A 25978-nucleotide genomic window follows, 5' to 3' on the forward strand; every position below is an offset into this window, starting at 1 on the left:
ATGTTTTCTTCACATTTTACCGACTGAATTAGCACACGCTACGTATTGCAGGGAATTTCTAAGGACATAAATTCGGGGAATTGAACACTGATTTGCACAATCGAAACCAGATTACTTTTAAAAATCACATTTTCACAACACTAACACTGTTTCAGTAAAATAATTTGTGCACCGGACAACTGAAATACAACATATTTTGCCATGATTTGTTGTTTTGAAATGTCAGGTTTTCCCGAACGATATATATTTAGAATTATTTAATCGAATTACACTCGATGAACTTACGTTAGAAATTTGTTTCTGTTTTCAACGCTATTCAATCCACAAATACAATCCAATACAATCCATACGAAATCACATTGAAACATAGCTCGATTACACATACACTTATGCGCGCGAGACGGCAGTATCAGTATGAATATGCGTAACATGTACGAAGTACATACATGGTATATACGACGTTTTTTTATGTGGACTGAGAAACTGTGGTATGTAAGTAAAGAGAATAAGAGTTTCTAACCTAAATTTGATTACTGTAGTCCTTTGTTTAGGACACTAGAAAGCGCACACGCTGAACTATTTTCTGGCCGAAACTGAAACTGACTCATATGCTTCAAATATCCGACACAAACTTGTTAAAGATTAAAAATTTATTGTGGCGATTTGACATTTCATCACAACAAAATTCATTGAATAAATGAAAACTGGGTGAACAGGGTGAACACACGTCAGAGTAAAAGTACTTTTCAATAATGAACCGCTCCTGCCACAGGATATGACAATAAAGTGAAAAATCTTTCTGGTTTCACATTTTTCGACAAAAGACGAGACATGGGTATCTTTATTTTCATTTCTTAGCTCCTTTATGCAAAAGATTTAATAATATTTTGGCATAGTCTCTCGACCTGGAGAGAAAGTTACCTGCAACAGGTAGGATTTTCAACTCTCTTTTGTCAGTGTGATCAACAGATCAACCTGTGATCTGACCTGAAATACCTGACATTTTGTGGAAACAGAACCCCATTTTACTCGAGAAAATGATTCAAATTTAAATAAAGTCAGTCAGGTCTAGTATGTATATTTCATTTCAATTTCAGGCCCTGTTTCAGGCCAGGTCAAAGCACCTAGCAGGGTAATAGAAAAAAATAAAGAAGTACTTTAATCGAAGTATTATATGCGAATATTTGCATACCTTTTTTTTCTTAATGTCATTGCAAAAGTACCATTAAGGCTGCTAATGGTATTATTGGTATCAAAATACTACCCTATTTGACGTGTAAAAACCTCTATTACCCTGCTAGGAGCTTTGGTCAGGTTCAAAAATTACCAGGATCCCACTAATTGTTATACAGCTGAGCGATCTGTACCTGTTCAGCCTTAAAAGGAAGCTGACTTTTTCTTATTTCAGAACCTGCATAGTATAAAGTTCATACTGTTGACTTACTTGCATTTTATTTTTCTTTTACTTCCAGTTTTAAAGAAGATGCCGACCATCCGTTGCAAAACGGAATTGATAAGTTCGACAAAGGGGCCGGGCCATAAGAGAAAGAATTTTCTGATAAAATATTGTGGTTTGAGTGGTTGGTTGTCTATTTTTTTATATATAAAAAAAGAAAACATTTCAAGGTTCACGTATAAAAACATGGCTTTTCGAATGCAACAAATTTTCGTTCGAAAGATACAGTGACACTGCGAGTAACTTAAAATAATTCAAAAATAAATATCTCCAGTTTAACTAAGATCGTCCTACTTTTAAGGCCACACATTCGATTCAATCCAATCTAAATATGATGATACCCTTGTGTACACGCCGGCTGCATTTACCGCTGCACAAGCTTTACCGAAAGACGTGATGCCAATAATATGGAAAATGCTAGAAATTTTACAGTTTGCATTCAGTTTACCACTTGATTCTTTCCCAAAAAATCTTACCATTGATTTCTGGGCGTAACTACTTGTATCGGGCCGCCTGAATCCCCCTTTGCATTAAAAAAAAATCGAGTTTTATCGATCATCTAAACGATGAATGAATTTCAAAAAACTTACTTGGCATGTATCCTTTCCCCCCTCCAGATATCCGGCACACAATTGAGAACTAACAATTCCGTTTCTCAGTTTCTTTGATCTTTCGTACAGTTGCTGACAGTGATTGTTGTCAATAATGTTCAGAGCTACCTTCTGAAGGTCGTCCGATCGCTCGCCAGCTAATGAAATACATTATTATTAGCAGAAGGGAGGAACGAAATGAGAAATCATTGCTTACCAAATTCGAGCTGTCCCCAACCAGTAGCAATTGCATTCGATGAATTAACATAACTACTTTGCCATAGACATGCTGGGCGAATGAACCGAGTGAATCTGATTTAAAAATGTATTTGTGAATCAACCTCGTTGACTCGTTTCGCGGAAAAAAAAGTTATTCTTACATAACCTGCTGGCTCAATCTAATCAAAGCAATGTCATAATAGTTTGACGAATGTCTGTAATCCGGATGCACAATTACATTTGCAATTCGATATTCTTGTGGCTGAGCATTGTCGTCTTGTCGTACCAAATTTTGATCGCCGAGTCTAACCGTGTCCGGTGGAATGCTGGTTGATGGTTGAACATTATTATGACATTCTCACTGACTATGAACTAAAAATGTACCCGACAACAGCTGAACAATGGGCTGCAGTTAAAACGAAATATTCACTGATCAATGAACCACCGCATTTCCAGTCCACTTCGCCGTTGCTTGTCCAACCAATAACAGCCTTCAATGGAAATATTTGAACTTTAAAAAAATGAGGAAAAGTGGAGTGAATGCACTGACCATATGAGGAAATTCGCCTGTTTTTGCAACTTCTCCACCAACAATCAATCCGGTCGGATAGGTACAAGTTGGAATATTCACTTCTTGAGTAGAGGTCAATATCGACAGTGATGTGAATGAACCAGAATGGGTAGCTAGTTTCGAATATTCTTCGCATTCTAAATGGAAATGTTTATCAGAGAAACAAGACTGTGTGGAGATCTGAGAAATTCAATTGTCATCTTTACATAGAAAAGCATTTTCTTATATTTTCGGAAATTTTTCCACATTTTGGTGAGTTTTCCGAAAAATATTTTTTGGGAAAATTAAGGAAAAAACTGGAAAATCTCAGAAAATTTAAGAGAATCTGCTTATGGCAAATCAAAACTTATAGCCTCGAATAAAAGTAATTCAAATATATTGATTGGTTATACTAGCTGTTATACTCACTTTGTTCACTTCGACGTGAGCCCGGTGAATGACGAATGGGGACGACTTCTCGATAATTCTGATTATTCGATGAAGCCTGAGGGATTTGAGGTGATTGCTGATATTAGTGTTTTAGTAGACTGGACCTATCAAATTGATTGATTTTTAATTGTTCACCTGATTCATCGGATAAATTTGATTGGGTTGTTGGATCGGAAAGTTGTGATTTATTTGATTAACCGGATTCTGTTGTTGGTTTTGATTGGTAAAACCTCCTTGCTGGTAGTACTGGTTGTTGTTATAATAATTGTTGTTGTTGTTGTTATTCGACCATACTTGTTGATTTGGCTGAGAGTTCCGTTTAGGGCAGCAAACAACAGCTTCTGATCCTTGATAAGAGCACACCACCGGATTTTTCCCCTTTTGAATGTCTCTGACCACTTCGGGACACTTGCTGGTTAGGGTGCATACACCCGCTAAACTTTTTGTGTAACAATAGTCGCCAACTGTTTTGTAATTACCAGAATAAGAATATTGTACAGACGGCTGTTGCGGATATGATCCAATACCATTCCCATTACCACCATACTGATCATCAACATGCCTCCAGTTATTAAAATTACGTGCAACATTACGAGTGAATGAATAAAAGATGTCCCTGAAGTCTTGAAATGATCAAAATGATAACATATTATTTTGTGTGCGCCCGCCTCTATGACTTGAAAAAATATATCTAATTTATGTGTGTGACGTTGGTTTATTAGTCATGGTACGATAAATATTTGAAAGTAATGGCACAATAAAAAACGTGCCTCCCAAATCTATGAAATTCCGAAGAAGTTCCACAGCTAAACAAGATTTTTGTACGTTTCTTTGTAATGTTAATCCGCGTTTGCGGTCATTCGTCATGACACAAACAGTTTATTAATCAGAAAATGAATGAAAAAAAAGAAACACAAAAGATAATCGAAAATCAATTGCGAACACCCATCAAGATCCTTCTGAGATGTATCTCTTTATCGCCAATCTCATCGTGAGATAAATAGACATATTGAATATACGTTGGAAATTCCAATACATAATCAAACAAATTGGTCAAAAATGTATTAAACAAACTAAACAATTAGAACGAATTAGTATTGCTTTCACCTCCCTCTCACCTGTATATGTACAAATGTATATGTCGCATCGATGCTCGTGTCTAAATCATCTAACATGTGAGCCGAGTGCCTATACAAATAACTAATGATCTAATTGGAGACCCACAATGCTGATAGTGATAGAAAATACAAATGCTATAAGAAACGCTTGCGTTGTTGTTAATTGCTTAACGATGGGTACCGACCAGTTGTAGTCAGTGTATTACAGGTGAACCATGTTTGTTCTTTCAACGACAAGAGTTGTGTTTGCGTCTACCGGTTGTAGGGTTGATAAAGAGGAAGGTCTCTGAAACTGGTTGACATTTATGAACAAGTCAACAATGGACCATAGAACTGTTGACGGTAACCGAGAAATACCGCCTGAGAAATGTAGAAGTTATAAGAACTGAAAGAAGTAAGAACACTCATATAGTGTAGAAGTAATTGTGACCTCACTCAATTGCAGACGAGGGGAAGCAAACACTAACAAAAGTCCAATTTATGTTCAACTCCATTCGAAGTTCTAATAACAATTAATTCAGGTAAATTCTAAATGAAATGGGTAACTAAATTTTTTGGGCCCGAACATTTCATATTTTTTTTTACACCTTCAAAAAGTGTAACATATTCGGATCAAATACCAGTAATTCAAATGATACACATTGGCTCAATGTGTTCAATTTTGTGTGAATGAATAAATAAATGAATTACAGTGCATTGACGAGTTTTGTTGAAACCGTGTATAGGTACTACACTATCAGAAATCAGTAAAACAAACATAGAACGTTCCGCGGCGAATTTCAAATGGAACCCCGACAATGTGTGATCTCTGCTCAGCTTTTGATGCTTGCATATATTTTAAATTTTTTTAGACCCATACGAAGTACTGGGGTCTTATGTGTTTATGCATTCGTTTGTAACACGTCGAATTGGACTCCCTGAGTAAAGGGGAAACCTATTGTGGTTGTCCAGAGATGTCAAATCAGCGAAAAAAAATGTCCGTCTGTCTGTGGGTTCTCTAACTTGAGAAAACGCATCCGATTTTGAAAATTCTTTTTTTTTTCGTTTGGTAATGTCAAAAGAAAGGCTAAGTTCGAAGATGGATGATTTTGGGTCGATCCCTCTCGAACTGGGGTCCAATGAGTGCCTTAGGGTTTTTCGAAGATATCTCAGGACATTAAAACGCTATATTAGTAAGTCAAATGAAAGGTATTTACAATACCGATCGACTAAAAAAAGTTTATGGAAATCAGATGATCGACTCGTGAGTTAGACCCCTTGGTGTGAACCAGGTACAGGGCGCCAAGCAGTTTTTGCTTGTAGGTCGGCCAAATTTGAACGGATTTCGTCTGTTTTTGCTTTATTAGATAGGTATTAGATAGGTATTGATCATGAAATTGATTATGAAATTCGATTTACCAGACCGTAAGCTAGGTCTCTTGGAGTGAGCTCATATCCGGCTACTCGGCTGTACATTGAAGGTGGTGTTTCTTGCCAATATCTCGAGTAAATTTTGACCGAATTTGAAAGGTATTAATAAATGTGAAGCGTCAGTACTATTTCCGGTCTACTAACAAAATGGCTGCCGGCGGCCATATTGGATTTTAGTAAAGGTGGAAAAATGGTACTTAGACAGTTTCTGTTAACAGAGAAGTAATTGGTTTTGTTTTTGGGGTTGCAGGCATCCCATATATGGACATCTATATATATCTATATACAGCTATATTTAGGTATATATAGGCATATATAGCTATTTTGAGCTATATAATGGCATATTTATCTGTAAAGTCATCATTTATAGTAAAATATAGGTAATTATGGCCTTATACAGCGGTTCATATAGGATTTTATTAGATTTGACTTCGTACGGGACTGTCGACATTGCCTCCGGATATTTCTTTATTCATGATAACAAGGCAAAGAATGGGCAATGTAAGTGATTTGAGGGCTCATGGCTTTTCAGCAGAGAAGAGAATGAAGTGAGATGAGTTTCACATTAAAGGCTTTTGATACGAATAGGTGTTTCGTACGGGTCGGCGTTAGCTATGTTTTTTTTTTGTATTGATGATTGTGTGCATTTTTCGTTCAATTGTAAAACAATTCTTTTTGATTGAGTGAGCGGCGGAGGTTTATCAAGAAAATAAAATATCAATTTCGGGCTGCGTTGCAAACAAAAACAAAATTTACAGTTAGATTAGCAAGGTTTTTGGGAGACTGATAAATTATTATATTTTGAATTTAAAATTGTTCTACGACAGCCCCCAAAATTGTGTAATTAATTAATTAATTTTATTTAAAAAAAAAATAAAAAAATGGTCAACCAGCATTCTCATTGTAGTTGTCATGTCGCTTGTATGTAGTTTTTCCTTTCAGTATACGCTTAATCTGTTGCGTGACTGTTGCCTCATATTTAATACCGATTTGAAACCGTTTCTTATGTTGAAGAAAAGTGCAATTTTCAAATAATGAAATAAAATAAACGGACCATTTTCGAGGCATGCCATAGAATGATATTTTGATCAGAAAATATTTTTGCATCATTAAAAAATAGATGTTAAAAACTTGGTAAGCTAATTCAGTATTATTACGTCGCAAGTAATTCCATTCTGCCAGTTCATTTGCTTTGTGTACACTAAATAGTTTTCACAAAACTATGAATGAAATATTAATGACTATGCGTCAGAGAATATACTATACTGTGCATTTGCAAACTTTAAATGCCTCTGTTGCATAAATGATGAATCTCAGTGCAAAATATGTCATAAATAACCATTTACGCCCTCTAATAAGGGAATATTTTGAAAGGGGAACATTTTAATGCTGTGTCCTTTAGAGGCCATTCAAATACTACGCAAGCCAAAAAATCACGATTTTCAGACCCCCTCCATCTGCGAACACAAAAATCCATAGACTGTTATGACGGAGAAATGATTCGAATGGAATTGTTGTTGTCAGGCGTTTTTTCACGATTTTTAATATTTTCCTTCAAGGATTTTCTAAAAATTTAAAGGATTTTTTGAAAATTTTCAAGCTGCCCCTCAAATTTTCATGTTTTTTGATACATCCCGCAAGTTGGAAATAATTCCCCGTCATAACAGTTTACCGAGAAAATTTCGAAAACGTATGAAGTGTACGCCTTAGTTTGGCCGCCTCTCCTCTTAGAGCGTGTGTAATTTGTAAATTGCTCCTATGACATTTCCAATATTCTGATCACTTACGACTTCAATTGCGTTCTATGACATATTGGATTAGTCAGAATAAATTCCAGTTGTGAATGTGGAGTGTATTCGTCTGAAGTTCGACAAGCTAATAAGATCCAGCTATTCGCATAAGTAACCATATCACTCACTCAGTGATGAAAAATGACACACTTCTGATGCATTTGTTACGTTTTGTTTTCACTGGCATGGATAACTATTTTGTGACTTTCGTTGCTGTGGTAAGAAAAATGCTGAAATCAGTCTATGATCCTTTGTGCAACCTGAATGAAAATAGACGAAGGTTGTACATGGTGTAACGAAACTTCTAACCGACTTATTTTAAACAAAGGGAGACTGCACGACACTTCGATAGACGAACAGATACTTTTCTTCTTCATATGCTGCAGAGTAATGTTATTGGTTAATCATGAGATTGGATTTGTGGTCAAATAAATGGAAGTTACAATATTTATCTTGCTCTGTTTTGCACAGAGAATGTTGTGAATTCTTCCTGATTACCGTTTGGAATATTTGAATTAATTAAACTGAAAGAAAATACCTGGAAACAGATTCATGCTGATAGAAAAGTTTAGAATGAAAATCGTCTTTGGAACTTATTGAATGGAAGAAGCATTTTCAATAATCGATTTTCCCCATTAAATTTTGAAATTATTTTCAGAATCTCCAGCGATGCATTTAGCATTAACGATGGAATTTCGCATTTCGAATGCATTAAATATGTACGAAAATCCGTTAACCAATTAAAAAATTCAAATATATTCGTTGGGATTGTTAAAATGTTTGTCTTTACCTAATTAAGAGTATGTTGAAAACAATTCCACTCAATTAACTGTGATAAATATAATTTGAGGGAGTCAATGAACTTGTCATCTCAAAATAATTCATTTTCTTTACATTTGTTAAATTTGTCGATTTAAATCTACGATCAATGATTACGTAATTTAAAAATACCAAGAATCGTTTCGTATTCTATTTTATTATTTGTTCGATAAACCAATGGCGAAAAACGCCTTTATGAGTCCAAAGAAAACCACCTTTTGTAACAATGGAATCTTAAGTACAAAAACAAAAATTCAATGAAAGACAAACTGTTAACCTTGAAAATAATTTTTAATAAGTTTTTCCCATACATTTATTTATGAAGATGATTACACTCTAATTTTTTTGATTTATGTGCACAATCACAACAACAAGTTCCGATAAACGTAAAATCGTAAAACTTACCATACTGAGCTTTCACACCTTGACTTGCCACAATCAATACGACGATACAATTTAAATAACACGCGAAACCTGGCCACATCTTCGATTAATGTATATGAGTATGTACTGTTGGAGATTTTCTTTTATCCTAAAAAAAATCCCACAAAACCCGAAATCTACTGTCCTTTACTATACGCAGCAATTAACTTCTTTTTTTTAATCCAAAACAAAACAAAAACTTTTGAACTTTTTAATTTAGTGTGTCACTCATTCAAATACCAACGATATATATCTATAATCTGAAGATTGTCTACACACTTGAAAAGAAGAAAAGAATTTATTTTGGCACGTTCCTACCATCAACGATGACACGAATTGAAAGACTAGTTTCAAAACTTGAAAACACGAAATTATTTAATTTAAATGATGTTAGATATTGATATTATCGTAGTGAATTGAATGCATAAATAACGAAAAAAAGCAACTTGTTTCGTCTTCACCTACAACAAAATAATCGACAACGTACTTGCCTGTGTATATGACTTTTATGATTTTATGAGTATACTCATTAAGCGTAGATTTCTAGAAGGGTATAGCGGATTTATTTGTAAAAATGTCCATTACTTCCATTACAAGTTGGCAGTAGTGGTAATTTTATAACCATTTCACGGACGGCAAGCATATCATCGATGTTACAATCGGATCAAATTAATCCGAATGATTTAATAGTATGTTGTGTTACAAGTATTGTAATGTTGATTTTTTCAGCATTAGACTCAAGTTTTCCGTACGAGCGGAGCGAGTAAGGAAAATTGGGTCGTGTGCTGAAAAAATCTCATTACAATACTTGTGTATAAAATAAACCAGGCAGGAGCGGTTCATTTTCGAAACGTCAAATAAGGGACCTAATACACTGTATGAAAATGAACTCAAATGGACACTGATATAAATTGAAAAATTTTATTCGCAAAAAATATAGGGCTACGAGATTATTCAAATCAGCGCTACTGCCTGGTTAACTTTACTCTGTCGTGTTGTGTGCCATGAAATGTCATAGTAGTGAAGTTGGTTGAACAAATGTAATGGAATTATTCAAAAATCAATTAGATTTTAGCTATTGTTTTTCTTTCCAAACATCATTTATGTGCAGTAGTACCACCAAAGTAGTACGTAAATGGATTTTCACAAATATTTACGTACTAGTACGAAAAAGTGACGTTTATAAAAATGATGATCCTACTACTGTACACAAAATCTTAATCATAACTTATGCTCAAACTGGAATGTTGCGTATACGACCTCGCCTCGGGTTGACAATTTTCACATCTATGGCTCAAAATTTTATTTTAGGCACATGTTATGAAAATAGCTATTCGCAACATACATTCATTCATTTAATTTCTTTTGAGTGTGGATTTACTACCGTCGTGTCGCAAAACGTCCTTCTACTGCTATCAGAAGAATGTGTGGCTTGTGGCACTCATGCTGCTCGTCGAAAACATTAGCAAAATTCGTATAAATCTTAAGAGCATTATGCATTTTTAACGGCCATGAATCAAGGTCCATCTTGAGAGCATTACACAAATCACTGACTTAATCAATAAAAATATTTATTTCAACAAAAATGTTAAGCTGTCACTATGGTCAAAATGGAAAGAAATATTTATTCGACACTAGAAGCCAAGAACCGTGTGGCTTGCATGCTGATCATTGCTTTTTCAACGTTCCGCTTATATTCCCGAAAAGTTATTTCTTCTGTACGCCTTACAATGTAGCATTGTTTGAAAAATATGATACGCGCTGACCGGAACGTTTAACTTTATGAAACTACATAAGATAAATTTGCACCAGCTGGAGCTATATGTGTATGACAGGAAAGCAAGTGCGAAGTTATATATAACTTCACTGAAATATTATGAACTTCTGTTCTTCTTAATAAATAAATTAATTCTTACGTATCCACCCACGCCTTCCCTGTATTTATTTTAATATTGATATGGGTAAGAACAGAAACATCATAAAACTAAATACGTGTAAGTAATTGTAAATGACGACAGTTCGGTCGGCAGCAGGTATATATATTGTTATTAACCGCAATTTACTTAAACAAAATTGAAGATGAAACAACTTACTTGAAAAAGGTATTTCCCTACAAATAATGCAAAAATACCTGCAAATATGATGTGCATTAAAATGAAATTTAAATGCTTCACAACGCGTTTCATTATTACACATCGACCACTGGAGAGGAAACACCGACAATAATGTGAATCACCGGCTAAACATAATTCTAATTTCGATAAGATTTGAATTGTGTAACGATGTAACTCATGGATCAGTCAATTAATCAAAAACTTTTTGAATTAATTGCAAATTATCATGTTCAGTTCGTACATAGGGTACGAGGAACCACACAAAAAGAAAATCTTTCAATAAAACATCTTTTTTTTCAGCTTAGTCCATATTTCCATCCTCAGAATATTCTGTTTTTACAGCAACAAAGCTTATCTGGTTCATTTCTGCCTTTGCAATAAATGTATGTGAAACGTTTCAGCAATGTACCATCAATATAAACCACACTAATTCTATAATAAGGAATAAGTGCTTGATTTTATAGGGTTTACGTTTGGCTACCCTTGTGAAAATGGAAGTCTTAAAATTTCATGGTGTTACACTATGACCATGAGACTAATTTCAAATTTTTAAGACTTTCATTTTCATCTGGGCTATATTAAAAGTACGTGGTAGTCTTTTTGAACAATGAACAAATCGTCCATACTTAATCTAAAACTTAGTCGTTTAGTTTTAAGTTAAAACCTTTGACCAAAATATTCTTTTAATCGATTTTTCTATTAAAGGTTACGATGACATGTTTTTGTTCAATTAAAGAAATGTACAGATATCTACTACATTGCCCCTTGATTTCCCTTTAAAAATGGTTACTTTCAGCCGGACCAACCATAACAGAACTCATGACATTTAAAAATCCTTTCTCACGATTGTGACATGTCATCAGTGGCACATTTGGTAATAGCTGCGGTCTAAATTCTATAACTTCTCTGTTATAAGAGATAAAAAATAAAAGTCTTCGACAAACTTTTTAAGAAATGAACAAGGAACACTTTTGTTGAAGTAAATTTTTTGTACAAATTTTACTTTCGGAAATTTTTTATTTTAAACTTAATAGTCGAGGGACGTCAATCCGGTCGCTTTATGCTTTTCAGTGATTGAGAATGGAAGTTTTTTTTTCGAAAATCGACTTTTTACTTTTTGGCGAATGAAGTAATTTTTTCTGACATAATGGCCTGGACTATAATGCCTAATTTGAGCCACGGCAGAGTAAAATAAACCACGCAGAAATTGATTTATTTTTGAAACGTCAAATGAGGAATGAGGGACCTAATACACTAAATGAAAATGTTCTTAAATATACACTGACATCAGTTGAATTAATTTGACTCGCAAAATTTAAGGCTACTTCAGGACAATTCAGGTCCCTAGTCAAAACAAGTGCTCCTAACTGGTTTATTTTACTCTGATTTTCTTATCTTTAAAAGTTACATAACCTCAAAACTAAACTCTGTACATAAAACATTTCTTTTAGAAAATTGTTCCTTGATCCTTTCTTAACAGCTTTGTTAAACACTTTTATTTTTTAAGTCTTATATTCGAGGAGTTAGAGAATTTAGACCGCAACTATTGCCAAATGTGCCCTGAAAAAGTATCCAGTCTCAAAAGCAAAAGAACACCACTTTAGTATCCTACGCTTTCGCCTTTTTATCTATTTTACACTTCACTATTTGCGTGTATGAAGCATACATTCACAAGTCAAATATTTATGGACTTCCCCCTTTCTGCAATTAACACGGAATAAGAAATTTTTTCCCCATAATAGTATTTTTCGTCACAAGTGACGAAAATTAGAATTTTTCAGGACTAGTCTTAAGCTTGTCCTACCGAGGCAAAGCCGAGTAGGACAAGCTTAAGACGTGCCCTGAAAAAATTCTGCTTTCGTCACGAGTCACGAACTACGTTTTCTGTGCCGTAAGGATCATAATGAGACGAAAAACAAAACAAAAACATTACAACAATTTCAGCTTTTCTTAGCAATCACTTTTCGATCGTAGGTGCAGTGACGAAATACGTCGAATTATGATTCTAAAGCACAGAAAAGTTTTTTATTTATTTTTATTGCTTGGTATGAAATGTCTACAATCTTAAAAGGAGACGTCTTTAATCGACAATCAGAGTAATCAGATTATCAGAAGCCATAGAGGTAGACTACCTTGTCAGAAGCATAGCCTTTTAAGGGTATATTTTTTTTGAATTGGTGCTTTAGAGCCTCGGCCTGTCTCCGCTATCAAAATTTTTTCTCTGCCTATAACGGATTTGTTCCATTGTTTTTCCGGCTCTTTCCATCCCCGAAAGTTTTGGTTGTCCTCTTGCATAACTCGGCGGTTCGCTGATGGTAAATTGTCAGAATATGTAAAATCGTCTATCAGCGGACGCCTGAGTTTCTATGGTGAGCGAATAAAACTTGCTGGAGACGATAGAGCGTGAAAAACTATGGAACAAATCCGTTATTGGCGGGGAAAAGATTTTGATAGCGGAGATCGCCGTAGAATATGGTTTTGAAAATACAGACCTCCGCCAATTGCAATAGTTTTGTATGACCAGTTACCTCAGATCAAATTTTTAACACTTTGAGACAATAGACGAAAGATCAGCCTGAAACTACGATTTTTTCTTGAAACTAGAGTTTTGAGTCTTAAAAGTTGTAACGCAACAGACCGTTATTGGCAGAATCTGCCCAACAGAAAATTTAAAAAAGTGGCTGCGTACACTGTTTTAAGCGTCATCTATCGACAAGTAAGGTGAATCCACCTGCACGCAGTGTTACCAGCTGATATGCTCAAAAAGTTCTGTCAAACCAAAACACATAAAAAAATCTGTTTTTTTCATGGCGGTCAGTGTCTGTCTTACGCATTTTTATTTTGTTTGAATTTCGCTTGTTTGATTTCTCTCTTGTGGTCAGGATAACCAAAACGTGTGCTTCCGATAAGTGAAAAGTTTAAATGCATTAAATGTTACGAGAACCTGTGCACGTCGTTCGCCGAATATTTTATGTGACCTAATCGAAGTGAATTTTGCATTCTTTTATTTTGCAAAAGTTTTAATGTTCTGAGAGCCGGTTGCTCTGTTCTATATTTGGTGTTATCCTTTAACATTGGACAAAATCCCACTCTGGATCAACAGGTAAATCGTTTTTAATTCTACCTTTCCTAGTTGTTATGCATCAAAATCGACTTTTTTCACTTCCCTTGTTTGTGTGACTTCCATATCATTTAATCGATAGTTTATCTTGTTAATTCATATCACGCACTATAAAACGTGAAACAACGAAACCACACGCATTTTAGGGCTCCATATCAATGGAGAACCATAGATTCGGTTAAGGGGAAATATTTCGGAACGTGTCTATCGACAATAGATTAATTAGATCTTAGCCATCCGAAGACTTAACTTGTTGCGTATTTAACTTCTGACGTAAAAATCCACGAAAATATCTTGAATGAAACTAGCGAAATTTGTCATCTAATTCATCAAAATCTTGAAAATAAATCACCCTTCGACTTCGATCATAAGTGTTTTGTCTTACATTAAATGTAGTGTCTCTAAGCCACTTAACCATGTTTATTGCATCATGATTATCATCCATGTTTCGTCTGGTTTTTTTTTCGCAGGTCCTTGAAAAGACGAAAAAAGAAACTAAAGCAATGGTGGACAATGGCATTTTTCCTACAGAGTAAGTGGACTTCTTAATAAACCGTGATGTTATTAGTCATCATCATCATTTTGACTTTACCATTTCTATTTCTTTGATATTACAGTAGCGATGTGGCGGATTTATGCAATATCAATGTAAGTATCAAGTTACTATAAATACCAATCTTTCATATTAGGCCAAATGGGAGTTTAGGATAAATAAACAAAAAGAAAAATATTTTGCATAATAAGAGAACACAGAATTTTGGGTGATAACTAAACACCAGCCATATATGGTTATAGAACAAAAACCGAAAGTAGTATATAGGCATAGCCGAATATTAATGTTGTACGCATTCATCATTATATTTCGTGTCGATTTTCGCGGCAATAACTACAAATTTTCGTCGTATTTTATTTGTTTAAAAAAAAGGGTCTCTTTAACATGTGTGCGTACTTTGGCGTGTATTGTGTACAACCAACGTATTATGGTCGAAGAGTTTAAAAACATGTGAATGCAAAAATGAATATCCACCATACAGTTCGTTGGTGTGTGTTTAAAGTAGCTAAATAACGAAACCTGATACACAATTCCAGTTTTTTTGTATTGTATTTTGTTTTCGCACATGCACACAGCTGCGTGTGTACATATACCTTTTTTGCGATGAGAAAACAACAAACCATTTATTTTTTGGTGAAGAGATAAGGTTCCGATTTCCATTTAAAATTCAATTTTTACCTAAGTTTTTTTTGTGGGTAAAGCTTTGCCGGATCTGCAATTACATAATTGTTTTTCTATGCAAATTCTTCATTTTATGCTTGATGATCTTTAACGATTTTAGTGAGTAATTTAGCAAAAAATAATCAATGGACATTATGTTTAGACTTTCTTGTTTTAAGGTAGGCCTAGGTACCAAGAAATAAGAAACGAACAACTTCGAAGATGACTTTGATTTTTCGTTTTGTCTGGACCATGTCAACAAACAGAACTAAAGATTCTTTAGTAAAGAAAAGAGTCTGTTATTTCAATGTAATGAATCGGAACCTGTCAAACACACAACTCTTCCGAAGTATTTTTTTAAATAATTATTTAGGGCGCAAAAGGCTGCCAATTCTGAAATGGGGTTGTAAGTCTCAAGGTGTCTTGAAACTCTGACGGAGTCGAAGTTTCATTATATAGTCGTTTACTATCACTCGCGACGATTTATTTTTCTTATGGTGTATTGACTGCTCTGTCAGTCGTAGCTCTAGACGAATCTTCGTTCATCGTAGTTGTAGTTAGTTCATGAACACAGCTGTCCTCAATAAAAACAAGAAGTTTACACTAATGTACTAAAAAACTAAGTATGGTAAACTAAGTTGTGAGTTATCGGGATCTGTTGGGAGCTGACATAAGTGTCGTTGAAATTAAGTGAGAAGCTTCTTCTCTCATGACTTTTCATCTTCTCAGTGAAACGTTTTTGTCAAAAATATTCATCAAACTGATTTTTTATCTGTTATCACTGTCAGACTCTACGATGCTCCACATTGTCCCCATACTCAGTTTTTGGGTACATTTATGTAAAACCTTTTTCTCAGGACAGCTGTGCGAATTAGTTACTTCGATTGTTTGTAAGGCATCAACTAATGTTTCGTACGAAATCCTTTACTTCGTTTGTTTAAATAGTTGAAGATCTTGCTATAAGACAACCTTAGCTGAAGATCGTATTTCATTGTGGACATCGTTGTCGATGAGCCGTTTTACAAAAATGTTAAGTTCTGATAACATGACGATTTGACGTATTTTCATCTTTGTCGGGTATCTTATACAAGACAAGATCCTTGATTAACTAGATCGTTAAACAATTCACTGAAAGATTTTCTTTTTTTTTACCTTTGATTTTAGACGGAAGATCTGCTGATGAGTAGCGAAACGGTGAGTCGAGAGTTTTTTTTTTAATGCAGCGCAATTGTCTTATTCCAATTTTTTTTTTGTTTCTTTGCAATGAACAGCTTTTTCCGGAAAATTTTTCTGAGTTAGATGTAGCAAATGCGCAACTCACAGTTCCTGAGGTATTTTTCTTACGCATTCCCGTCCCCCCTCACTACTCGTACTAATAATTTTCTCATGTGAATTTAGCACTGGGACAAGTATCCCAACATGGAAGCTATCGAAACCAAATTTGGTCTCGATATTGGTATTGACCCCGGAGAGAATCAAAATTGGCTTTACAATCTCAAAATGAACAAAGTTTTTATAAAACTGAATAGTGTAATGACTGTAACGGTTTCATATAAACCGTATGACGCTGCCAATCTTTCATTGCGGGCAATGATCGTGTACACATCGCCCGACGACATGCATTTACAAGTAAAGCGATGTGCTAATCACAAGGCAGCAAACATATATTCGATTGACCATCAAGGTTGGTATGAACTTCCTTTTTAAGCGATTGATATTGTTGCCGCACCTGTTGATTTGAAGATCTAAAACACTCAGCCAGTTTTTAATTTGCAAATAATTTTATTTCTATGCAAGATGTGCCGGTCGATCACATTTTGAAATGCTATCATCCTCACGCAAAATACCATGGCAGTGAGAATGCCCAACTTTTCGGCGATCGTTTGTCAATCGTCGTGCCATTGGATCGTCCAGTGGTAAATGAAATAGGAATCGCTAACGAAACCATTAAGTGGGAATTCCTATGCCAAAATTCGTGTACAACGGGAATCAATCGCAAATCAACAGCTGTTATCTTTACGTTAGAAAATGAGGCGTGAGTAGTCCTCAGAACCTCTCGGCGAATGTTTTGTATTTGTTCGTTTCATTTTGTTTTTCCAGATTTGAAATAATTGGCAAGAAAGTTATGCCGTTCAAAGTGTGTAGCTGTCCAAAGCGTGACATGCAGCGTGAGGACACATCCATCATTTCACGTAAACGTGAATCGAAAGATATACCGCATGGCAAACGGCCCAGTAAGATGGTGTGCTCAGCTGAAATAAAAGTTGAGCCGCCAACACCGTCGCCGGTGAAAAACTATGAGCAACCATTTCCGGACACACAAACATCGCATACGGTCACGTTGACTATGCCGAACAAGGAGTCAATGAAGCATGTGTTACGGTGTGCATTTAACGAAGTGACTGGGGCAATGGCCAGAGGATCTAATAATTACGAGGTTTACGCGGACAAAATTCAAGGTCTTTTGAATTCGCTGTAAAAGGGCGAAATTAGACCTCGGATGCATGATAAGCCGCTGCGATCAGAATTTAATTTTTTTTTTACAATTAGTAGGTTCAATTTAATTATTTTCGTTTAAATTGCTACTTAAATTAAGTTAAGTTAAGCTCTCAGTATATTTGCAGTGATTCACTTTTTCAACAGTGCCTTTCAACTGAACCGACTATCCAATTATTATTTTTCTGATTTATGAATATTGTTCCGTTTTTTTCCCACATGAATTTTTGTACGGATACAGAATAAGACACCGATTGCATCAATATTGATTAGAGTTAGAAATTTGTTTTATAAATTTTGATTATTTTCTACCTGGAATGTGTTAAACAGATAAAATGTTTGTTAAATTTGAGATTGACAGAGGCAAAGCTGCTCTAAAATTAAATACCGACAAGTTGGTACTGACAGTCTGATTCTTTTCACCCAGTGTACATTTCGTTGCGTCGTGTCTTTTTTCATTACCGTAATACACTAAAACAGTACGTAGTATGTCTAGTCTACAGTGCTAAAGCCATAAATGGTCATAAATTCCTGAAAGCATCATATTTTCATACATTTTAAGTTAAAAATTTGGAAACTTTAGGTGCCTCTGTGGCCTAAAACGTTGTATCAATGTCGATGCAAAGTACTTAATTAGGCTCACGATGTGTTTTATGACACATGAGGTACTAGTCGTGTCTTAAAGTAACTTTAACGCACCGATCGATGACTTTCACAAAAAGTAGTGATCGGCTTGGATCCGGGTCGACCTGATGGGTGGAGATCAGTTTGTGACCCAATTTTGACCTGAATTCGTTTTAGGTCAGACAACCAGAAATTCTTAGTCAAGTCGACCTGCTCAGATTGGATTTAATTTTGGCCTAGTGGGTTTGACGTTTATTGAGCTTTTTATCAAAGGAAAGTTCAGCCTGAAGCGTCCTGTGTGTCAACCTGATTTGTTCAGGTGAGGTTCAAGTTGATTTTTCTTCCACACAAACCTGAACCATTGCGAGTTTTACTAAAAGAACGAGAACCATTGCGAGTCTTACTAAAATCATCTTTCAACTAAACTAACGAATTCGAATTTTCGCTCAGTTCCCTCAGTTTCACTTTCTCCATCTGCAGTTTAAAGTTTCCGAGTTAGCAACTATTTTTTACTGGTAATTATAATTGACGAGTGCGTTGCTTCTTAAATCTCATAAATTTGGGTTGTGATGTTTTGTTGATAAGAAAGTTGTTGTAAAGCTTTTATCCGACGTATTAGAAATACTATTCTTGAATCAAAAATATTTTTTCTAACAAATTCGTTAGGCTTGTCGATCACCTGTTTTATTGGAATGTAAATTTTCTGTCAGTAAAGATGGTTGTTAAAATGGACACTGGTTCATTCCAAAAAAATAATAGTCAAAAATTGTGCCATGATCTTTCTGTAGAAAAGATTCCCAAACTGACAACAAGTGACAAAAGAGGAAACACAGTGATCGCAAGCACATTATAGAACGTTGGAATGTCAAATAGTTTTTTTTAAATATTTAAATCGATTTAAATCGAATTTATGGGCGCAGTTCAGACATTTTCTGATAGATACTGACGTTGTGTTATTTGAGAATTTCGTTGGTTCTTCCATTTCGATTGTACCTTTTATTCAGTACAAATATTATACAAACATGATTGCAAAATGTTGATTGATAAACGCGCAATATTATTTTTATTTTTATTGATTGATGGAAAACAGAAAAGAAAAAAGTCTTCGGGTTAAAAGGATATAACCATAACCATACTTAAGGCAATTCTACTGTAATGAAAGTAATAATTTAGTTTTAAGTTTATCGTTTAGTGATCCTAAAATTAAAATAAACAAAAACCGGATAAACCTTGTCAGTTTAATTAATGACATGAACAACAGTTTTCCATATTTAAAACCTTTACTGATACATCCTCCCTTTAAATCTTAGTTTTAAATCAGTTATTCAGCCAAGACTCCTTCTTCTTTTTATACATTTTCCTTATGCAATAAAATATTTTTATAAGTCCGAGGCGCTGTGTTTAATTTATAAGAGAAGAGTAGCCAAACCATTTCCACCTACATCAATACCAGCTGTACGTTACGTGAAAAAAAGGCCCTGGTTGCATTATATCGCGAGTAGTTTGCAGGTTCATGATTATTCAGTTGAGTGTTTTAAAAAGTGAGTACTTCTGCTTCACCTCCATCGTTCTATTTCAGCTACACTCACCTCAAAAGAGGTAGCGAGAAAAGTAGTGAAAAACTGCTTGAGTATTTTGAGTATTTCTAAGTATTTTGAGGTGAGTGTACAATTTACCTTCATTCCATCGTTCTATTTCGACAATTTTTGGTGGAGTTGATAAACATTGGATAAGCCAATCTAATGTAAAATTAGACAACCTACATAATTACCTACTGTTCAACAAAACTTTCTAGTTACGGGTCACGGATAGTAAACGTTTTTAGACTCAATTGGTTTTGTAAGCAATGGAATGACAGAAAAACTGAAACATATTCTGGCATCTACTTATCTTGATTTACAATATTTTTCTCAAAATAATCCCCTTACTTCCAATTGCATACACAGACAGTTAGAAAATACAGTAGATTTTACCATATGCTAAAGTTGTCTTGAGATGTTGATCCTCGACTGATTCAGCCACAAACCCTCCAAACGAAAGGATCGAGAACGAGAGACAATAATTCTACAACCGATAGGTGGATCTTATAATTCCATGGATGTAAAAGAGAAGTAATAGATTACGGAGTTTGTTGATGTAATGTCCATTTGTCAAGTAGATCGCCACCTGTTTTGAGTGAGTTTTGATTTTTTGCTTTTGCGCATTGTCCCACGTGCAGTTGTCAAATACAAGACTTTTATAGGTAGGCTACGCAGATTGCTTGGTGGGGTGGACCCACTGAAACCCTGTACGTAGTAAACACGAACTAGGTGAACTAGTCGGTTAATGTTGGTCGACACATAAACAGTCAATGTGTAAGCTCCCACTCTTTTTGGCAGCACGACAGGAAAAATGTTGTCCTAAACATTAGCTCAATTCCAGTCTGCGCTTCTAAATTTACCAAATGTCAGTTAAATTTATCCGATCAAAAAAGTAGTGTTGGAGCTGCAATAAATTTAACCGAATTTTACAATAGAGTTAAATTTATCATCAGCTCCGTTAAATTCTGATGGGAATTGGGCTATTACAATGAAAGATTTTCGTTTCGCTAGGAATATTTTTTTACGTCCGATGTAGGAGGTAACTGCTCAATGGTCGTAAAGATGAAAGAGGTAAGTTTGAAACTAGCCTTCTGCTGACGTTACCCGGCGATGCCCTACTGTAGTTGTTCTAATATCTAAATCAATTTTCTAATTGACTTTCTCAATTTTACTTCAAGGCGATTCTAGTAGGTCAAATTTCTACACTTTGGCGGGCATGGTGCGGCCAAAGGTTGATCGGCATAAGACTTGGACAGTGCAAAGCAGGAGTTTCATTCAACAAAAAACAATAAAGAATGTTTCGCTTAACAGTATCGCTTTATTTTTACATAATCCGAATGACTAAAACTTTAAAAAATGCCTGAGCAACTTAAACTAACTTAAAGTCGATGGTAAAAATCACAAAGTTTGCTTAAATGACTGGAATTACTCTATCACTCATCTATCGGAAGCTAGTGTTGGGAAAGTATTTTGTCAGGGCCACTCTTTCTGAAGAAACGATACGTCATTAACGGTATACCAGGTCAGACCATTACCCTCTGGCTTATGCGGTGACGGCAATAGAACGTGACGCCACCATGTTCTGCGATGGAAAAAAAAATTAAGTCTCAAATCATCAGTTCAACAAATGATTCCATTTCATTTACCTTTTCCGCACCAGGCCCAAGAAAAGAAGAACATTTTTTCGCGGTCCAAAGTCGTATGGATTAGTATAAATTTTGCCTAAAGCTGCGAGTCGCTTCGTTTCCGACATATTTATGTGCGCTTCAATGCTTGTTTCACCCCGTCGTATAAGCTTCACATGCCAAATGGTCAGCGAACCAAGCGCTATTGTAACAGCTATCAAAGGACGAATTCATAAATTTATTTCGTTTCCGTTCAAGAAGAGCTGATTAAAAGACTTACAGACACAAATGAAAGCCATAAATATTATAGCTCGGTGCTTAGCTGCATTGCTGGTTAATTCATGTGGAATCGGTAAATCGTCGTGAATGGCCTGAATAATACCATTGTCACCGTATTCGTTCATTTCGGTCTACATTTTAGAAGAAAATCTCTTTTGAATTAAAAGCCTTTTCAGTATAGGATTAGCACAAATTACCACTGGTATGATGTGTCCAGATAAATTGAATCGAATCGGATGACCTTCGAGTGGTTCTGTTTCAAGCCACCCTTCCCCGTCGCCTAACCATAAAGCATTGTAGCCGATTTCAGCGCCGAAGATAATTATGAACAGAGTTCCGATAGTGGTGTACACCATGTAAAGGATAAAATATCGATGATTTCCGTAGCCGACGCAATTGTTTAGCCATGCTGAAAAATTAGTAATTGTAAAATTAGTTCATTTTAGTTTTCGTTTTTATTATTCACAGTAAATGTCAAAGAAATTCAGATATGAATTTGCATCAGCTGTTTTTCAACAGGTTCACTCATGCGCACACGTCTTTGTACGGGTTTATCACTACTATTTTCATCCGTAAAAGACGTACAACAACTTGTTTGTATGAACCAGCTGAAGAAAATTCAAGTCCGAATTTCACTGACGACAACTGTACTAGACGGCTAATTTTTGTCCGAACATTTCTTTGATTTCGAATTAGATTTGGTGTTGGAGTATAACATTTTTAAGAATTTCAACGTACAGACATTCAGCTACATTTTAAAATCATAATTCTTCGCATCAATTACCAATTCAAGCTAACGATTGTTACAAAAAGTGGTTTTCATGGTCATTCTGTGCATATCAGTTTCTAGTAAAAATTCCGGCTATTGGTAATTGGAACTGTGACCACTAATTGTCTTTGAATGTCAAATCAATTACGTTTTTACGACAATAAAACCTCTTTGATGATTCCTAACAGCACAGGTCAATGCATTGTATTTAATCACATCTGCAGTTTAACAGGTAAGCAACGAGCTAAAACCAGGAAGATTTTATATTATGTGTCCTGGAGTTGGAAATTGAAAGAAGTTGGAGGATTCACCTGTATTTTTAGTTGTACCTTAAAAAATAAAGTTGAAAATAAACCTATCACCTCATCCTCATACGACTCAATAGTTATTTGTTGAGGGAAGAAAATAGGAAATTCCAACAAGAGCAAAGTCGCTCGAGTTGGAATTTCCTGTTTTCTTTCAGAGGTGTTTCTCCACGAAACAAAACATCAGCTACACCATTTCTGTATATTTTCTTCCCTGTCTTCCCTGACAAGAGTGGAGAAAATAGACATTCACTCCCCGAACTGTGATCAGCCAAAGCGTCAACGAAACATCATTTTCGCATGGCCTTCTGAGTCTGAGCAAATAAGATTAATCACTCCGGACATAAGAAATAATTTTCTCCCTTAGGTATCAAATCAAATTTAACTTCCTAACGTAAATATTAAAAAAAAAAGATTCCCCAGTTAATTAAGATCGTACTCACACAAACGTATAGCTCGTTTAGTTGTATAAACAGGTAATGGTGTGACCTAATATCATGTATACCATGACTTAATTTTTAGATTAGTTTAGGTACGCAAATAGTAAAATCGAAATTGCAGTTGAAACCGATATTCAATTGTGGACAGTAAAACAAGTCGAAAAATATAAAAATTTGGAAAAATGCAGGTTTCCGATGCGAACGAGTATAATACGAGAAAAAAAATATTTCGAAAAACTAATGCCGCTGTTGATATTATGGAACACGCTGAACTAGTTCTGATTCTAGAAAGTTAAAGTAGTAGTGAACTGGATTGGTAATTTTGAATAGGATAAACTGTGGCAGTTATATATAAAGGTACTGTGCATCCAGGACAGTAGTCAATTTTTTCTATTCAAACCGAAAAGTTCAGTCAAGTGAAACAATCATGAAGGTAAGAAATTTTTTGATATTTCAATCTCCTTAACTTTAAAGATGTCTCTCTCGTGCAGTCGGTTATCTTACTTATTGCAATGATTGGATGCGCCGTAGCCACTTCACCCGTTGTAACAACACTCTACAGTGACCTCAACCGAAACTCGTTACATATTCAAAACGGACCACTCGCCGGCAGCGTTTCAGCTGAATTGCCATCACTGAGAAATGTGGTACCAGCCCTATCACAACTTGCACCATTAGCCTTATCGCTCGGCAACTTGGGATCTCTCGGCAATTTGGGATCACTTGATGGCTTGGGATCGCTTGGTAGCTTAGGATCGCTCGACAGCTTAAGATCGCTTGGTAGCTTGGCGTCGCTCGGTGGCTTGGGATCGCTCGGCAGTTTGGGATCGCTCGGAAGCTTGGGCTCACTCAGCGATTTGGCATCGCTTGGGGAATTGGCGTCACTAGGAGCACGTCTTCTTCCGCCCATTCCTTCATCTGTTCAACTTCGTACCGTTCCGGTATCCATACCGATACCATTCCCATCATTTACACCAATTACTTATTCAACTAGATCATTGGTCCCGTATCCGTATAATATTTACGCGGGAGCAAGGCTCTTTTAAATTTGAATTTTTTTTTTCAAAATTTTTTCAGAAGTTAAGTCGACATTTTATGTTGTGTGAACTTGAGTGCTGATGTCGCATAGAAAATAAATATTTTTTGTCGATGGACATTCAACATTTTTGTTTTGTAGTTTCACCTCCGTTGAAATTCATTTAATTGTTACTGTTCAATAAAATGAACTAATTGTCGAAGGCAATAGGTCGCACGCATTCCAAGTTTTACGTGGAAATAAACCATTGGAAGGGTGAATGAAAGTAGAAGGAACGTTGAGAGTTCAATTTCCCATTTCAGTTTTTATTCAGAGTGTCACGCAATGGCGAGTTATTGCAGGGAATACGTAACTCATAATTATCGGGTATTAACACCTTCAGAGCTCGGGCATTGGTAAGTCCTTCAGGATGAACTTATTTCTAGTGACTCAAAACTCTCGAGGATTGGTAGGTAGGACGAATTTGCAACTCTAGAAGCCTCATAATTATCTAGGTACTCTAGGCTTGTCAAATTAAGAACAGTTAAAATCCCCAAAACCACCCAAACGAAAACAAAAACTTACGGCAATGGTGATCCATTTTCAAAATGCATTTATTGCACACGGAACAGTGATGCGTTCGCGGCGGTTTCGGTGCAATACACTTTTTGCAAATGCTTACGGCTTCCACAATAAGAGCTCCCTGCATGGATTTTGATTGAATGAAAAGACAATTCGATTTAAGGAAACAATTCGATTGTACCTCCGGTGGAACTCCCGGTGGTGTTGTAACTGCCATGTAATAATGAAAAATTACGTTGAATAGCAGCCAGTAACCAACGACGACAAGAATTACAGCCATTAAAGGACTTTTATTGTACCAAAATGGAAGTCCTATCCAATGAGCAATGTATACGACCGTTGCAGTTAGGACAGCAACACCGACGACAAAAAACTGAAGGGAAAAAAAAACATTGATATCCACTAGTCCGATGTAAATAGCGAGGCAAGTGGTCTTACGGGTCCGAGTAGATGTGTAAAATTGTCAACAAACCAAAAGATTGGTTCCATGCACACCTGTGAATGATAAGAGTATCTCAGTGTTGAATGATGACAACATTGATTTTTACGTTCAAACGTATGTTCGACTTACATCGGAGGCATAGCTTTGGTTCATGTGATGATTGTACATCAACGACATAAGACATTGTTTAGCGTAATGGTAACGGTTTTGTATCCGATTACTGGAACATTAGATTTTTGGGAAAGAAAAGTTAGCTGATTGTATATGCACCACGCCAGCGAATGCCATCAAATTTACCAAATATTTTTAGGAATATCCTTAAATCTCCACGTAATTCTTCCCATGTTACGGTGCATGCCAATCCCACACTGCGTCTGAATTCGTCGAACTCAGTTAATTCATTCTGAAATCCAATGTTTTCCTCTGAATTTGATAAACACTAAAATCTAGTTCGAATGGCCGACACGAAACATAAAAACAATGCAACACACAATGTAAAAGTTGACAGTCAGTGGTGCGATTGTAATGAACTTTGGCACAAGTCCTCT

At 35.6% G+C, this 25978-nt stretch overlaps 4 protein-coding genes and 2 long non-coding RNA genes across 9 annotated transcripts; 3 read left to right on the top strand and 3 right to left on the bottom strand.

Annotated features, from left to right (window-relative positions):
* The first annotated feature begins 317 nt into the window (after nucleotides 1-317).
* Nucleotides 318-24957, top strand: LOC119068671. The gene is made up of 6 exons (XR_005086196.1): nucleotides 318-438; nucleotides 1231-1240; nucleotides 9373-9376; nucleotides 9951-9956; nucleotides 10825-10829; nucleotides 24946-24957. It is a non-coding gene; the product is annotated as an uncharacterized LOC119068671 (long non-coding RNA).
* On the bottom strand, nucleotides 408-10625 carry LOC119068672. The gene is made up of 3 exons (XR_005086197.1): nucleotides 10615-10625; nucleotides 595-599; nucleotides 408-541 (listed from the first exon to the last, which is right to left on the bottom strand). It is a non-coding gene; the product is annotated as an uncharacterized LOC119068672 (long non-coding RNA).
* On the bottom strand, nucleotides 1570-9301 carry LOC119068661 (serine protease snake-like). 4 transcript variants are annotated; one of them, XM_037172340.1, is made up of 10 exons: nucleotides 8808-9301; nucleotides 3401-3729; nucleotides 3245-3341; nucleotides 2816-2973; nucleotides 2650-2756; nucleotides 2427-2591; nucleotides 2264-2358; nucleotides 2047-2204; nucleotides 1933-1979; nucleotides 1570-1873 (listed from the first exon to the last, which is right to left on the bottom strand). In XM_037172340.1, exons 1-10 carry the CDS (start codon nucleotides 8884-8886, stop codon nucleotides 1753-1755), a joined length of 1356 nt encoding a protein of 451 aa, XP_037028235.1. In that variant the 5' UTR covers nucleotides 8887-9301; the 3' UTR covers nucleotides 1570-1752. The 4 variants fall into 4 exon arrangements, with proteins under 4 accessions (XP_037028235.1, XP_037028233.1, XP_037028237.1 ...); XM_037172338.1 differs by having other exon boundaries at nucleotides 3401-3888; XM_037172342.1 differs by having other exon boundaries at nucleotides 3245-3320; nucleotides 8808-9300.
* Nucleotides 13692-19613, top strand: LOC119068668 (cellular tumor antigen p53). Its single transcript, XM_037172352.1, has 8 exons — nucleotides 13692-14042; nucleotides 14531-14592; nucleotides 14678-14708; nucleotides 16438-16467; nucleotides 16545-16604; nucleotides 16672-16957; nucleotides 17071-17308; nucleotides 17374-19613. Exons 2-8 carry the CDS (start codon nucleotides 14564-14566, stop codon nucleotides 17750-17752), a joined length of 1053 nt encoding a protein of 350 aa, XP_037028247.1. The 5' UTR covers nucleotides 13692-14042; nucleotides 14531-14563; the 3' UTR covers nucleotides 17753-19613.
* LOC119068666 (palmitoyltransferase ZDHHC16) lies at nucleotides 21270-25964 on the bottom strand. Its single transcript, XM_037172348.1, has 9 exons — nucleotides 25728-25964; nucleotides 25560-25650; nucleotides 25427-25483; nucleotides 25170-25361; nucleotides 24992-25109; nucleotides 22075-22286; nucleotides 21879-22008; nucleotides 21620-21812; nucleotides 21270-21555 (listed from the first exon to the last, which is right to left on the bottom strand). Exons 1-9 carry the CDS (start codon nucleotides 25784-25786, stop codon nucleotides 21447-21449), a joined length of 1161 nt encoding a protein of 386 aa, XP_037028243.1. The 5' UTR covers nucleotides 25787-25964; the 3' UTR covers nucleotides 21270-21446.
* Nucleotides 23670-24534, top strand: LOC119068670. The gene is made up of 2 exons (XM_037172354.1): nucleotides 23670-23824; nucleotides 23883-24534. Exons 1-2 carry the CDS (start codon nucleotides 23819-23821, stop codon nucleotides 24435-24437), a joined length of 561 nt encoding a protein of 186 aa, XP_037028249.1. The 5' UTR covers nucleotides 23670-23818; the 3' UTR covers nucleotides 24438-24534.
* Nucleotides 25965-25978: the final 14 nt, after the last annotated feature.

This window comes from Bradysia coprophila (assembly GCF_014529535.1).
Source record: "Bradysia coprophila strain Holo2 chromosome X unlocalized genomic scaffold, BU_Bcop_v1 contig_20, whole genome shotgun sequence".
In the NCBI taxonomy this organism is placed as follows: domain Eukaryota; kingdom Metazoa; phylum Arthropoda; class Insecta; order Diptera; family Sciaridae; genus Bradysia; species Bradysia coprophila.

Bases quoted from the DNA above. Each gene is read 5' to 3' on its own strand.
- LOC119068661 (XM_037172338.1), bottom strand. From the start codon at position 8,886: ATGTGGCCAGGTTTCGCGTGTTATTTAAATTGTATCGTCGTATTGATT. The intron at 2,757-2,815 runs GTCAGTGCATTC...TTTCCATTGAAG, and splicing joins CAGGCGAATTTCCTCATATG to GCTGTTATTGGTTGGACAAG. The intron at 1,980-2,046 runs GTAAGTTTTTTG...TTTAATGCAAAG, and splicing joins GGGGAAAGGATACATGCCAA to GGGGATTCAGGCGGCCCGAT.
- LOC119068668 (XM_037172352.1), top strand. From the start codon at position 14,564: ATGGTGGACAATGGCATTTTTCCTACAGA. The intron at 14,709-16,437 runs GTAAGTATCAAG...CTTTGATTTTAG, and splicing joins CGGATTTATGCAATATCAAT to ACGGAAGATCTGCTGATGAG. The intron at 17,309-17,373 runs GTGAGTAGTCCT...TTGTTTTTCCAG, and splicing joins TTTACGTTAGAAAATGAGGC to ATTTGAAATAATTGGCAAGA.
- LOC119068666 (XM_037172348.1), bottom strand. From the start codon at position 25,786: ATGCACCGTAACATGGGAAGAATTACGTGGAGATTTAAGGATATTCCT. The intron at 25,651-25,727 runs GTAAATTTGATG...CTAATGTTCCAG, and splicing joins GATATTCCTAAAAATATTTG to TAATCGGATACAAAACCGTT. The intron at 21,556-21,619 runs GTAAATGAAATG...TTTCCATCGCAG, and splicing joins TTGGGCCTGGTGCGGAAAAG to AACATGGTGGCGTCACGTTC.